At 39.2% G+C, this 16,523-nt stretch overlaps 1 protein-coding gene across 1 annotated transcript in view; it reads left to right on the plus strand.

Annotated features, from left to right (window-relative positions):
- LOC147035889 (ephrin type-A receptor 5-like) overlaps positions 1 to 16,523 on the plus strand; it is a 158,991-nt gene that overhangs the window by 121,272 nt on the left and 21,196 nt on the right. The window contains exons 13-15 of the mRNA XM_085847921.1: positions 5,831 to 5,892; positions 7,484 to 7,693; positions 14,901 to 15,050. Of these exons, the coding sequence (XP_085704047.1) occupies positions 5,831 to 5,892; positions 7,484 to 7,693; positions 14,901 to 15,050 (422 nt within the window). The remainder of the gene's footprint in view (positions 1 to 5,830; positions 5,893 to 7,483; positions 7,694 to 14,900; positions 15,051 to 16,523) is intronic.

The raw sequence follows: 16,523 nt of genomic DNA on the forward strand, positions 1-16,523 counted from the left end.
TATATTTACTTTGTATGTAGAGTAACATGTGTTCCTCGTGGAGTTAACATATGTAATTTGTATGTACAGTAGCATGTGTTCCTCGTGGAGTTAACATCTTTAATTTGTATGTACAGTAACATGTGTTCCTCATGGAGTTTACATATTTAATTTGTATATACAGTAACATATGTTCCTCATGGAGTTAACATGTTTAATTTGTATGTACAGTAACATGTGTTCGTCTTGGAGTGAACATGTTTAATTTGTGGGATCAATAACATGTGTTCCTCGTGGAATTAACATATTTAATTTGTGTGTGCAGTAACATGTGTTCCGAGTCGAGTTCACATGTTTAATTTGTATGAACAGAAACAACATGGGTTCCTCGTGGAGTGAACATATTTAATTTGTATGTACAGTACCATGTTCCTCATGGATTTAACATGTTTAATTTGTATGTGCAGTATCATGTGCTCCTCATGGAGTGAATATATTTAATTTGTATCTACAGTAGCATGTGTTCCTCGTGGAGTTAACATATTTCATTTGTATGTGCAGTAACATGGGTTCCTCGTGGAGTAACATGTTTAATTTGTATGTACAGTAACATGTGTTGCTCGTGGTGTTAACATGTTTAATTTGTATGTACAGTAACATGTGTTCCTCTTGGAGTAACATGTTTAATTTGTTTGTGCAGTAACATGTGTTCCTCATGGTGTTAACATGTTTACTTTGTTTGTACAGTAACATGTGTTCCTCTTGGAGTGAACATGTTTAATATGTGTGTACAGTAACATGTGTTCATCGTGGAGTTAACATATTTAATTTGTATGTACAGTAACATGTGTTCCTCATGGAGATAACTTGTTTAATTTGTATGGAAATTAACATGTGTTCCTCTTGGAGTGAACATGTTTAATATGTGTGTACAGTAACATCTGTTCCTCGTGGAGTTAACATATTTTATTTGTATTTGCAGTAACATGTGTTCCGAGTCGAGTTCACATGTTTAATTTGTATGTGCAGTAACAACATGGGTTCCTTGTGGACTGAACATATGTAATTTGTATGTACAGTACCATGTTCCTCATGGAGTTAACATGTTTACTTTGTATGTTGAGTAACATGTGTGCCTCATGGAGTGAACATGTTTATTTTGTGTGCACAGTAATATGTGTTCCTCGTGGAGTTATCAGGTTTAATTTGTATGAACCGTAACATGTGTTCCTCGTGGAGTGAATATGTTTATTTTGTGTGTGCAGTAATATGTGTTCCTCATGGAGTTAACATGTTTAATTTGTATGTGGAGTAACATGTGTTCCTCTTGGATTGAACATGTTTAATTTGTGTGATCAGTAACATGTGTTCCTCGTGGAGTTAACATATTTAATTTGTTTGTGCAGTAACATGTGTTCCGAGTCGAGTTCACATGTTTAATTTGTATGAACAGTAACAACATGGGTTCCTCGTGGAGTGAACATAGTTAATTTGTATGTGCAGTACCATGTTCCTCATGGAGGTAACATGTTTAATTTGTATGTGCAGGATCATGTGCTCCTCATGGAGTTAATATATTTAATTTGTATGTACAATAACATGTGTTCCTCATGGAGTTAACATATTTCATTTGTATGTGCAGTAACATGTGTTCCTCTTGCGGTGAACATGTTTAATTTGTGTGTGCAGTAACATGTGTTCCTTGTGGAGTAACATGTTTAATTTGTATGTGCAGTAACATGTGTTCCGAGTCGAGTTCACATGTTTAAGTTGTATGGGCAGTAACAACATGTGTTCCTCGTGGAATAACATGTTTAATTTGTATGTACAGTAACATGTATTCCTCGTGCTGTTAACATGTGTAAGTTGAATGTAAAGTAAATTGTGTTCGTCGTGGAGTTAACATATTTAATTTGTGAGCAGTAACATGTGTTTGTCATGGAGTGAACATATTTAAATTGTATGTTCAGTAACATGAGTACCTCGTGAAGTTAACATGTTTAATTTGTATGTAGAGTAACATGTGTTCCTCGTGGAGTTAACATATTTAATTTGTATGTGCAGTAACGTGTTCCTCGAGGAGTTAACATGTTTAATTTGTATGTGCAGCAACATGTGTTCCTCGTGGAGTTAGCATATTTAATTAGTATGTCGAGTAACATGTGTTCGTCATGGAGTGAACATATTAAATTTGTATGTACAGTAACATGTGTTCGTCATGGAGTTAACATATTTAATTTGTGTGTACGGTAACATGTGTTCATCATGGAGTGAACATAATTAATTTGTATGTACAGTAACATGTGTTCGTCGTGGAGTTAAGATGTTTAATTTTTATGTACAGTAACGTGTTCCTCATGGAGTTAACATATTTAGTTTGAATGTACAATAACATGTGTTCCTCGTGGAGTGAATATGTGTAATTTGTGTGCCAGTAACATGTGTTCCTCATGGAATGAACATATTTAATTTGTATGTGTAGTTACATGTGTTCCTTGTGGAGTGATCATGTTTAATTTGTATGTACACTAACATGTGTTTCTCATGGAGTTAACTTGTTTAATTTGTATGGAAAGTAACATATGTTCTGAGTAGAGTGAAGATGTTTAATTTGTATGTACAGTAATATGTGTTCCTCGTGGATTGAACATGTTTAATTTGTATGTACAGTAACATGTGTTCCTCAGGAAGTTAACATGTTTACTTTGTATTTGCAGTAACATGTGTTCGTCATGGAGTTAACATGTTTAATTTGCATGGACAGTAACATGTGCTCCTCATGGAGTGAACATTTTTAATTTGTATGCGCAGTAACATGTGTTCCTTGTGGAGTGAACATGTTTAATTTGTATGTGCAGTAACATGTGTTCCTTGTGGAGTTATCATGTTCAATTTATATGTACATTAACATGTGTTGCTCGTGGAGTTAATATATTGAATTCGTATGTGCAGTAACATGTGTTGCTCGTGGAGTGAACATATTTAATTTGTATGTGTAGTAACATGTGTTCGGCATGGAGTTAATATATTTAATTTGTTTGTACAGTAACATATGTTTCTCGTGGAGTTAAGATGTTTAATTTGTATGTGCAGTAACATGTGTTCCTCAGGAGTTAATATATTTACGTTGTATGTAGAGTAACATGTGCTTCTCATGGAGTGAAAATGTTTCATTTGTATGTAATGTAACATGTGTTCGTCATGGAGTTAACATATTTAATTTGTATGTGCAGTAACATTTGTTCGTCATGGAGTGAACATATTTAATTTGTATGGTCAGTAACATGTGTTCCTCGTGGAGTTAACATGTTTAATTTGTATGTACAGTAACATGTGTTCGTCATGGAGCTAACATATTTAATTTGTGTGTACGGTAACATGTGTTCTTTCTGGAGTTAACATATATAATTTGTATGCACAGTAACATGTGTTCGTCGTGGACTTAACATGCTTAATTTATATGTACAGTGACATGTGTTCCTCAGGGAGTTAACATATTTAATTTGAATGTGGAGTAACATGTGTTCGTCATGGAGTTAACATGTTTAATTTGTATGTGCAGTAACAGTTCCGAGAAGAGATAACATGTTTAATTTGTATGTACAGTAACATGTGTTCCTCGTGGAGTGAACATTTTTAATTTGTTTGTACAGTAACATGTGTTCCTCATCAAGTGAACATGTTTAATTTGCATGTACAGTAACATGTGTTCCTCATAGAGTGAACATGTTTAATTTGTATGTGCAGTAACATGTGTTCCTCAAGGAGTGAATATGTTTAACTTGTATGTACAGTAACATGTTCCTCTTGGAGTGAACATGTTTAATATATATGTGCAGTAACATGTGTTCCTCATAGAGTGAACATGTTTAATTTGCATGTACAGTAACATGTATTCCTCATAGAGTGAACATGTTTAATTTGTATGTGCAGTAACATGTGTTCCTCAAGGAGTGAATATGTTTAACTTGTATGTACAGTAACATGTGTTCCTCTTGGAGTGAACATGTGTAATTTGTATGTACAGTAACTTATGCTCCTCTTGGAATGAACATATTTAATTTGTATGTGTAGTAACATGTGTTCCGAGTAGAGTGAAGATGTTTAGTTTGTATGTAGAGTAACATCTGTTCCTCATAGAGTTAACATATTTAATTTGCATGTACATTGACATGTGGTCCTCGTGGAGTTGACATGTTTAATTTGTATGAAGAGTAACATGCGTTCCTCGTTGAGTTAACATGTTTAATTTGACTGTACAGTAACATGTGTTCGTCATGGAGTTAACATATGTAATTTATGTGTAGCATAACATGTGTACGTCATATAGTGAACATATTTAATTTGTATGTGGAGTAACATGTGTTCCTCATGGAGTTAACATATTTAATTTGTATGTGCAGTAACATGTGTTCCTCATGGAGTTAACATATTAAATTTGTATGTTCAGTAACATGTGTTCCTCGTGGAGTGAACATTTTAATTTGTATGTAGAGTAACATGTGTTCATCGTGTAGTTAACATATTTAATTTGTATGTGCAGTAACATGTGTTCCCCATGGAGTTAACATGTTTAATTTGTATGTAGTGTAGCATGTGTTCCTCTTGGAGTGAACAGATTTAATTTGTATGTACAGTAACATGTGTTCCTCGTGGAGTGAGCATGTTTAATTTGTATGTCCAGTAACATGTGTTCATCATGGAGTGAACATATATAATTTGTCTGTACAGTAACATGTGTTCGTCATGGAATGAACATATATATTTTGTCTGTACAGTAACATGTGTTCGTCATGGAGTTAACATATTTAATTTGTCTGTACAGTAACATGTGTTCATCATGGAGTGAACATATTTAATTTGTCTGTACAGTAACATCTGTTCGTCATGGAGTTAACATATTTATTTTGTCTGTACAGTAACATGTGTTCGTCATGGAGTGAACATATATAATTTGTATGTACAGTATCATGTGTTCCTCATGGAGATAACATGTTTAATTTGTATGTACAGTAACATGTGTTCCTCATGGAGTTAACATGTTTAATTTGTATGTACAGTCCAGTTACATGTGTTCGTCATGGAGTTAACATGTTTAATTTGAATGTACAGTAACATGTGTTCCTCATGGAATTAACATGTTTAATTTGTATGTGTACTAACATGTGTTCCTCATGGAGTTAACATGTTTAATTTTTATGTTCACTCCAATAACATGTGTTCCTAGTAGACTGAACATGTTTAATTTGTACGTACAGTAACATGTGTTCCTCATGGAATTAACATGTTTAATTTGTATGTGTACTAACATGTGTTCCTCATGGAGTTAACATGTTTAATTTGTATGTACAATCCAGTAACATGTGTTCCTGAGTAGAGTGAACATGTTTAATTTGTATGTACAGTCCAGTAGCATGTGCAGTTACAATCTCTTCCTTGCGACACAAGTAAAATATTTGTGCATTGAAGCTTGAACGAAGTCTGACAGAACGTAAATACCATGCCAGGTCATGTTCTCGAGAAAAACTTACTAATTGGAGAAGCAGTAAATTTAGCGTCAGAGAAATTGAATCGCCTGAACCTGTAACAGAATCGTGTGTCACGTTTGACAAATTCCTTGGCCTTCCTAACTGTGTTACTCCCTGGCTCCATCTCCGAGCTTCCCCTGGCTTTAACCCAATCGCAGGCCAGTTTATATCCATTAACTGTATTTGTTATCAAGTTTGATTCTGGATTATTAAACAGTGATGTGAAAACAAATTCCAGAGCACGTTTATTAAGGACCCTCTTTTATCACTGGCGATGTTTTTCGTTTTACATGTTTCTAACTTTTCTGTTCATCTCCCTGCAGGTAAGCTGGTGATGATTGTGACAGAATATATGGAAAACGGTTCCTTGGATTCGTTCCTCAGGGTATGTTGGATGTGATGTCTTGTGGTGTCCTCTTGGCCAAGTGACATGCCCTGTCCCACAGGTCTGGCTGACCAGCGGCCCGTGACTCTCTTACCGACGGTGCAAAGTATAACTGCTGTGGCCAAGGCTCATTATGTCTTCTCTTTGCATTTCTGTCTGACCTTGCACAGAGAAGGCTTTTGTTGAATAAGAGGGGGAGAGGTGATGATACAAAAGAGAGGTTAGAGGAAAATATCAAGTGGACAATCTGGCAGGAAAGAACTCGTCTTATAATGTGAAGAGGAATAAGTTTGTAAAATGATAAAGGATTTTAAAAAGCAATCAAATTGTAGGAAAAGTTTAATGCTTAATGAGACAGAGAACAAAACTTCAGAAGATAAATGTGATGTAGAGATTATGGGTATAAAAAGCAGAATGAAGGTTTGACAAATTATTTCGTTATTATATTTGGGGATTATAGGTGTCGTAATTGCACAAAATAGATGGCGAGTAGTCAGAAAGGAGTGATAAAAAGTACCTGGGTACCTCTGCCTGGGTACCTGGCAACTTAGCCAAAAGCAAAGAGATGATCAACGTTGAGATTGAGACATGAAGATAATGAAAATATGTCAAAACGTGTGTGTGTGTGTGTGTGTGTGTGTGTGTGTGTGTGTGTGTGTGTGTGTGTGTGTGTGTACCTGTATGTGTGTGTGTGTACCTGTATGTGTGTGTACCTGTATGTGTGTGTACCTGTATGTGTGCATGCACCCCGTTTTACCATAAAACCAGCTTTTGGTTTCGTGTTAAATGTTTAAATTTGATTCTTTTCCACCACATTCATTTTCTTATTCCAGCCCATTGTGAAAGGAAGTGTTTTTTTTTTGTTTTTTTTAACAAACAGCATCTATCCCAAGAGCCGTTAATCACAAGACAATGAAGTTTGAATAAATAATCCCAGCCATGTGCAAAAGCTTCCCATAGTAATAGTCCCATTAATTTTCCTGCCTGCTGATGATGGAAGTCACGCATTGTTGATGGTAAAATAAATTGTGATGAAGTGCGTTCAACACCGAGGTATCTGAAAATGTTAATGTAGTGTGTACATGTACGTAGTTGTGTGCATTTCCTGTGAACATGGAATTTGTCCACAATCTCATAATAATAATGATGCTTCGTCACATAAAGCTCAATATTGAAATCCGGCGTCTCCGGTAGATGATAACATCAAATATTTGGTTTCAGATTCAAAGTGAGATAACTCAACATCACAATTGTGATCATATTGATCATAATTTCAGTGTTCCTTTGATTGGTTGTTTGTAAATTTCAAATGCTTCATCACAGGAACACACAAACAGTCTACATTTACCAATTCGACTCACAGCGTTTGATAAATTACTTCCAATAGATAGTCCAACGGAACGAAGAAGGCATAAAAATTGATATTTATCTTCTCTTGAGAATGGCTAGTCTTGTGAATATAAATTCGAATGCAATTTGCACATAAACTGCTTACAGTATTTGAAAGTGTCAAACATCAAAAATGGAAATCTCTGCTCATTCTGATTGCATTTAATTTTGTCTATTTTCTCGTGCATGGATGTTTGTGCAGAAGCGTGACGGCCAGTTCACGGTGATACAGCTCGTCGGGATGCTCCGAGGGATCGCCGCCGGGATGACGTACCTGTCCGAGATGGGGTTCGTGCACCGGGACCTCGCCGCCCGGAATATCCTCGTGAGCAGCGGCCTCGTGTGCAAGGTCTCTGACTTCGGGCTCTCTCGAGTGCTGGACCGGAGGCCTGAAGCTGCATACACCACACTGGTATGATTGTACTGCCTCTTATCATTGTCATCACAATTAGGTTGGGTAGAATCGAAAGCAATGGGGAAGAACGAATTATCATTCAGTCAGTCATAAATCTCATTGCCGAGCTGGAGTTTCCAAAGCCGGGAAGATTTTGTTAAAACCACAAATAATGTTAGGGGTTGTTCTTTAATGGCCCTGACTGCCCTACATTTTTCTTTTTAAGGTTTACTTGCAATGTGATCCGAGAAGAATGCTTTTTGAACAGACTTTCGTGTCTGACCACCACCCTCCACACCCGACCCCCCCCCCCATCACCCTACTTTGCACTGTGACCAAGTGGTTTGAGCTGCTGTGACTTGATATGACTGAGATAGCATTCAGACAGACTCTTACAAACGTCTCTGGATTTGCGTGGACATATGCTGCACATGCCACACACAGTCTGCCATAAATTAATCCCTCCTCCCTTTTCTCTTTTGTCCTTCTCTCACATCATCGCCATCTTCCCACTGTAAATGTTAATCTTCCAAGTGATCTTCATCCATTCCCTCCTGTTTTATTTCACAATAGAACTCTCTTCCACACCCCCTTCTGCCATGTCTTTCATTGCAAACCACCCACTATCGTGATGCTTTCTGGCCCCCCTGGGTGCCGCACATCTCACGTGACAGTCTTTGCATTCAGCTACTGAACATTCGAATCAGTGGAATGATTAATTGTGTACCCTTGACCACAAGTCATAGTCTTATATATATACCCATTCTGTGTGATGCATGTGGTAAGGAAATAGGGTTGAATGTATGACTTGATTTGGATAAAAATGGCACAACTTGACTACTCCTCCCATATTTGATGACATTACCATGTGTGTTTATAATCACACAATCATAATAATAGTAACAAGACAAAGAGCAATCAGAGATTGCAAACCATCACCAAGACTTCTTTTGAGTGGTGTATTTTTATAGGTTTCAGGTTAATCTAATATGGCTGTCAAATCATGTGACCTATGACATCATATGGTTGACTCTTATTCCTCATGGAAAGGCAGTCATATGTGTAAAGTTTTGCCTCGATCTTTTCCGCCATTTCAGACAAGAGGATTTTTGAAGGTTTAAAAAAAAAAACAATATGGCTGCCGAATCACGGAACTGATAACGTCATCAAAAAAATTGTGGACCATTTTATCCCTACATGACCCTCAAAAAATTTTACACTCATCGGATGTAGCATTCTACATATGTAATTATGATGTCATAAAAATACAACACTCATTTCCCTTGATGAGTGCTTGCTATGTGCCACTTGTACACCCATGGCTTGGGGAACACTTGTGTGAAGTTTCACCTCGATCTGTTCAGCCACTTCAGAGAAGAAGATTTTTGAAGGTTTAAAAAAATAAAATAAAAATATGGCTGTCGAATCACGTGACCAATGACGTCATTAAAAAATTTCTATGGACCATTTTAGACCTCGATGACCCTCAAAAATTTTCATACTGATCGGGTGTGGCGTTCTACATATGCAATAGATGCCCTCGTTATGACGTCATAAAAAATCATACTCATTCCCCATGAGGAGCACTTTTATCCTTGGTGTGGTTTCAGATACAGAGGTCAAACTTTTTCCTTGGTGCTGTTTCAGAGATACAGAGGTCCAAAGTTTTTCCGTTTTCCAATATGGCTACCACACCAGGTGACCTATTACATCATAATTATCATCAAAACATTCTACATACGTATTCGCACCAATGGTGAAAATTTCGTCTCGATCCGACAAGCAGTTGCGGAGAAAAACACGAAAGTTCCATGTGGACGGACGGACAGACAGACAGACAAACAAACGGACCCAAATGCATTACCCTCTCCAAATCCTTCAGCGATGATAACTAAAGTGAAGTCAATGACACTTCATCACAAATCTCTATGCATCCCACCGAAGGAAAAGTTGAAAAATGGTAAAATGTTCCGCCAGGAATGACCCAAAATCAGATTTTGAGTTAAATTAAAAAAAAAATTCTGTTTTGACCCCTGTGACCCTAAGTACCCACCCCGTGGGGAAAGAGCTGGGGTCAAATCTAAAAAAATCGGGATGTATTTCATGTATCCCCCAATGTTGATTGCATATACAAAGTTTCATTTAAAATGTTTAATATTGTGCCCATAATTTCATTTTCTGGTGTTTGATTTTTTGATCTCACCCCAAAATGACACTCCACCATGTGGCACAAAGGGGCAAGAGATCATAAGTGCCAAGTTTGGTGAATTTCTCCAATTTCTAGGAGGAGATTAGCATGATAACTGGCCAGACAGACAGACAGATAGAGTCGATTATAATATCCCCCTCTTTCCAAAAAGCATGGGGATAATTTCAATAATAAGAATAGGACCACTGGACCTGTAGATTATCTGGGCCCTGGCCTAACGTTGTAACCAAAATTTGGTAGCATTCTGACTGGTAGGTGTGAAGAAGAAGAAGATATTTGAAGAAATTTATGCGACCGCCATTTTGACACTTCCGGTCACATGATCGGCATGGTCTCCACAATTTAACATCAGGACCCTGTCTAAGTATTGTAACCCAAATTTGGTAGCATTCTCAATGGTGAGTCAGCAGAAGAAGATTTTTGAATGAATTTACTTGATTTTTCCAAAAAAATTGACCGTCGGCAATTTTGACACACTTCCGGTCAAGTGATCGGAATGACCTCCACAATTTAACATCCCTACCCAGGCCTAATTTTGCAACCCAAATTTGATAGCATTCTGACTGGTGGGTCTGGAGAAGAAGTTATTTGAAGGAATTTGCACGATTTTCCAAAAAATTGACTCTCAGCCATTTTGACACACTTCCAGTCACGTGATCATCTTGGTCGATGCAACTTAACATCAAGGACCCTGTCTTCATGTTGTAATCCAAATTTGGTTGCATTCTCAATGGTGTCTCTGAAGAAGAAGATTTATTCCAGAATGTACGCAATTTTTACAAAAACTGACTAAGGTGGCCATTTTGACACGCTTCCGGTCACTCGATCGGCATAACCTCCAAAAATTCACATTCGTACCCTGGCCTAATATTGCAACCCAAATTTGGTAACATTCTGACTTGTGGTTCTGCAGAAGATTTTTGAAGAAATTTACTGTTGGCCATTTTGACCAACTTAATGTCATGTGACCGGAACGAGGTTTGCAATTCCTATTACCTGTCAGGAGAGGAATATTGCTGCCTAATTTTAGCCTGATTGGCCTTGCGGTTTGGCCGGAGAAGTCGAAATAGGAGACTGACGGATGGACGGACCACCCGTGATGACAATATCTTATCTGGAATTTCAATTCCAGATAAACTAACAACAATAATAATAATAATAATAATAATAGTATTCACGACAACAACGTCAAAACCATCACTTTATTCTGCATCTTCATTATTTTACATCAAGATATTAATGCTCATATTGGATAATGTATTCCTTATCTTTATTCCCAAAGGTTGTAATTTTAATATATTCAAGCATTCTGTAACTTGTTAAAGCTGTTGATCCTGAACAAATTGGTTGTACTTTGGAAAATCCATATTCAATATTTAAGGTAGCACCAATCAGTATAGCTCACACCCAGCAAGTAACTTGGCTCAGGTGTTCTGGGCGAAGTTACAATTAGTCAATAGCAGACCATCAATGCTATCCTAGTTGGTGGTGCTTTCCTTTTTGAAGTAGTTGGTCATAGAGTTTAGGCAACAACTCAACGAAATGCAATTCTCTGAAAACTTTCACATTCAATTTTAACCTTTAAACTCAGAATTAAAAGATCACTTTTTCCAAATCACATTTTGATCCCTCATCTAGGTTTAAATACATCAATTAGTGATTTTTATTTACAAAGAAACATAATTTAATTTTGCAGCATGTTGGCATCATTTGGCGAAAGACTATTGACCTGCCAGTCACAACAACAAAATGAGTCGAAGTCGGCACCAACGCGGGGGATGCCAGAACTTCCGAGGCATGTGGCATAAGGGAAGGATGGGAATTCAGCGTACTGCGGAGAAGTGAGATTGAAGAGGTGGGGAGCCTGGGCACGTTAACCCCATCAGAGGTCCCATCGGAATGGGATTTGGTGACACAATGGATGGCAGCGAGCCATTGTGCTACGTGTCCCCGACCGAATTAGCGTGCCCATCAATACATCACAGGCACATTGTGCTTTACTCCCGATAGCTTAAGCACGTATAAAAGGCAGCGCTTGTACTTATTTTCCTTTTTACCGACTTCAGTTAAAACTCGCTGAAAGTTTCAACCAATAATAAATTATCCTGGGAAGAGTAAAACAGGTCGCGGGTAAACTCGCGTTTCGACAGATGGTGGAAACACGCAGCCATCTTGAAGGGCAAGGGTGTGAAGTGGTGATGCGTATGCGGCTGGGAAGCAAGTTTCCTTCGGATGATGGAAATAAACAAGTGATGGGGGAGGGGGGAAAGTCGCTGGGCACAGCAATGGAAAGCATAATGAGCAACACACACGTTTTCGTGACTCTGGGGACGACGGATAGGTAACGTGCCGGGGGACAGCTAATATGGTGAGAGCAGTTTGGCGTTGGGAGGATAAGGGGTAATCTTGTTGAAAAATGGACTCCTTTCCAGAGGAATACACAGCACAAGCGAATGATGATGATGACTCTGAACGAACTGCACAGGTGAGAAGCAGTAACCATGATGACGCTTGAACATGTGATACCTGTGCACGAGAAAGCACGTTTACCCCGCACAAGCATCTTCATGTTAAATTTAGAGCGCCCCATGATGTGATGTATTCACTTGTGCCGTGATGGTGAAATCGCTACTGAACCACAGTTCCCTACAGCCTTGCTTACCGAGTGCAAGCGCAGTACCAGCCACAAGTCGGCTCATCAGGTGTGAGGTCACCGTGGCGTCGTTACCGTAAATATTCCGTAAATATAAATGAAGTTGCGGTTTGCGGTTTATCGTTTATTTGTGCCTCTTGATGAGAAACCTGGAAGAAACCTTGAACCTTATTGAACTGCATGTTGACGACGAATCAGGCCTTTCCATCTGGATGGGACATGATGTTTAGTTGTCAGGCCGAGAGCCAGGACCTTATGCCAACCATACGGCATGGTGTCACAGCCACAGGTACAGGAGAAGTTCCCATGCATTAAATCCTCAGCCTTTGGGTGAAGAGGCAGCAGATGTGTTAACCATTGTTCTGCCCAGGACTACCGAACGTGCTTCTGCTGCCGGAGTAGGGAATGTGGGAACTCCACCCTCAGAATGGAGTGATTTATCTGATTACATCTGCCACCTAAGGTGGACCGAGGTTATGTATTCACCCCAGTCAGTCAGTCTGTCAGTCCGTCTGTTTGTCTGTGAACAGGATATCTCAAAAAAGTTATGAACGAATTCGGACGAAATATGATGGACAGGTTGGTTGTGTGACGAGGTAGAATTGATTAGATTTTGGTGAAGATCCGGAGACGAGATTTTGTTCTTTTTTTAATTTTTGATTCTTCACCAATGAGAGATGGGGCCAAAAATGATATAAAGCACAATATCTCAAAAAGTTATGGACGGATGATGACAAACCGAGGGGGATGAGTTGGATCTGTGACAAGAACAAGCCGATTCGGTTTTGGTTGAGGTCCGAATCCAGACCCGGCCGATCAGTGTCATACAAAACGCAAACTGTTCAGCTTGGTTTTGTTTTTGTTTTGGAATCTATAACCTCGGATCATTGAAGGACAAATTGAATCATGAAAGCAGAAGCAGATGTGTCGTTCCACGGCCATGTCCCTCTCTCACACGTCATGGGTACAAAAGTCAAGTCTGGGAATCGAAGCATTGATTGGTGGATTTTTGTATGGTGGATGCACAGGCCATAGAAGTAAAAAGAAAAAAAAAGAAAATCAATCGTTTCGTAAATGATTTTGATAGAGTGGAAGGTTTTTCGAGTTCTGATAGAACTCGCAGAGGAGCAAGCGTAAGATAGACTCTTACACCCCGATAGCATCCCAATTATATCATCTGACCCCTGTCCAAATGCTGACATACATTTCAAATTTTCCATTCATATCCGCCTTGCCAAAAGGAACATTAATTTCTTGGTGAATTTTTATTTTATTCCTGCCATCTTGCCATCCTGCGCCAATATGCATCATTGATCCATGTCTGGCAGCGCTGCTGCTCAATCGAAAGAAAGCAGACATTTAAGAAGGGAGGCGGTGGGAATGCAGTGAACATATCAATATTTAATTGCAAATGATACGTCAATATTTCATTATAAAATAGACTCAAACTTAAAGCTTCTGAAAACACAGGTTGCCGAAAAACAAAATATGCCGCAGATCGTATGTTGCCATGATGCAAACAAACGGTACTCTAACCGTGCGGTGTCATAGCAAGTGCCTCCAACGTCCTCCCGAATTCTTGATTCCCTTACCAGTGACACCGTAACCGAACACATTTTCTATCACAAGGACATGGCCAGACTTAGTTAGATCGTATCTGTGTGATAATTCCTTCGGCAATTATATAAAGCTGGCACATGTAGCCTAGACGACGTGCGACGTACGAAAATAATTTCATCACATGGTGATTACGGAACGTATTGGATGATATTTTAACCGCGACGACGACCCGGTTGCACGAATCATTGATTAACGCCGGTTGCACACATGCTGATGACTTAATGAGGTTATATACAAAGGATTGTGGCCCACTGATCATGCACTTAGGTCTTGACTCTTCTCATAACTCTGAATCCTCAAACGCTTATTTACAAACACAGCAAGGGGCAGACAAATAGAGAGGGAGCAAAGAGTACAATAAGTGTGTGTGTGTGTGTGTGTGTGTGTGTGTGTGTGTGTGTGTGTGTGTGTGTGTGTGTGTGTGTGTGTGTGTGTGTGTGTGTGTGTGTGTGTGTGTGTGTGTGTGTGTGTGTGTGTGTGTGTGTGTGTGTGAAGACTTTCCTGTGATTTCTATATCATTCCACATTTCTGGACCCATCTCCACGAAATTTTTCACATTTATTGGGGGTAGCCAGGGTCAGGTCAAGTGCGCAATATATATATATATATATATATATATATATATATATATATATATATATATATATATATATATATATATATATATATATTACACACAAACACATACATTTTAACTACAGTATATGTGAAATTTTATTTCCTGTGTTTGTTGATTTCCGCAGGGTGGAAAGATACCTATACGATGGACGGCTCCAGAAGCGATTGCTTACCGCAAGTTCACCTCGGCTGGGGATGTGTGGAGCTACGGGATCGTCATGTGGGAGGTCATGTCTTACGGGGAGAGACCATACTGGGACATGAACAACCAGGACGTAAGCACCCCGCAAGCATCAATAATCTTCACCGCAAACAAGCAATTAAATTATTTAACATTGAAAAACTATATAATCCAGTACCGAGTAGGACAACATAACGGGCAACGATAGCTCTTTGGTGCATTTGATGTGTGAATCCATCAAATGGCAGGTGTACACCTGCAAGCATGGTGAAAGGTGTCGGTCATTTGTAACAGCGGGGGAGGCTTTTGTCCAATATATTGGTTTGTTGTGTTTGTACGAGCGTGCAATCATTCGAGTATTTGGTTATGACAAGATGGAAAATAAGAAGCTCCTTCCTTGCTCGAAGGCAGACCTCATCCTCTTGTAATATTCATGTTCCATGATGGCATCACCATCTGCCAACTTGCCTTAGAGAATCACGTTTCCTGATCTCCTTCTTTTCCCGGCATCCAACGGGCCCAAAGCACCGGCTCTCGACATGTGCTAAATAAGATCGCATCGTCTTCTCTCTTTCCACCTTACATCTCTTTTTCCCTCCTCTATTTACCTTTTTCAGTCCAATTTTTTCATCCCCACTTATAACTTCTCCTTTTTTTTGATCCAATGTCCATATAACTCTCCTGGAGTAAAAGGGGTTCATGTCTCGATTGTATTGAATGTTTTGAAATGTTGCTATTATTATCCCTCCATTGTTAGAAGATCTTCATTCAAAATACCCTTCACAATGATTATACCGACAATCCATACTGCCCTTCATGCTCGCACACAGCCATAACCAACTTGTCATCCTTCGTCTCTTGTTGCATAAAATACGACATGAAGGAAAAACAGGTGAACATCCATGACCCCGGATGACCTTCCGCCATTACCTGAGAATCTCGCTCTCTGTTGATGAAGAATCTTTGAGTGACTCACAAACACCAGCCATCCATCTTGAGCTCTCACATCATTAGAACCATTTCATGTCATTCCGTCACCCACTGCATGCTCGCTACTCTATTCCCAGCCTGGGAACTGTGTAATGGCGCCGGGAAATGAAGCCTGCTTGTTCCATGCATTTATGCATTCTCCTGTCACAGCATCACGAGGACATCCACCTGCTCAGCCGCGTAGTCATTTTGTCAAACCGCCTTCATGTAAAGGATCTGAACACGAGCTTCGCCGCTTGCATCTGCCGAAGCCATTACTGGACATCTTGGTCACAGGCCTGCCGGATGGTCTCAGCAATTCCTTTGTGAAAAGGAAAATGGGAAAATTGAGATCACACGTGATGGAGTGAGACACCCGTCATGGCGAGGACTGGTGATTGGGCTATTTCGATGGTGGAATAGAGAAATATTTCACCTGGGCACGAAACTTGGAGACGAGTGGAAACAGAGAACAAACCGGTACCCGATGCCTGACGAGGAGAATTGCCTCCCGTAGTTGTCGAACGAAGTGTCACTGAAGGAAGAATCGTCTTTTATTCACCTTGAATCATTCTGCTCATCGGTTACCTTCGAGATT

This window comes from Eptatretus burgeri, chromosome 1, assembly GCF_056783735.1.
Source record: "Eptatretus burgeri isolate ZD-2024b chromosome 1, Ebu_testis_v1, whole genome shotgun sequence".
Classification (NCBI taxonomy): Eukaryota; Metazoa; Chordata; class Myxini; order Myxiniformes; family Myxinidae; genus Eptatretus; species Eptatretus burgeri.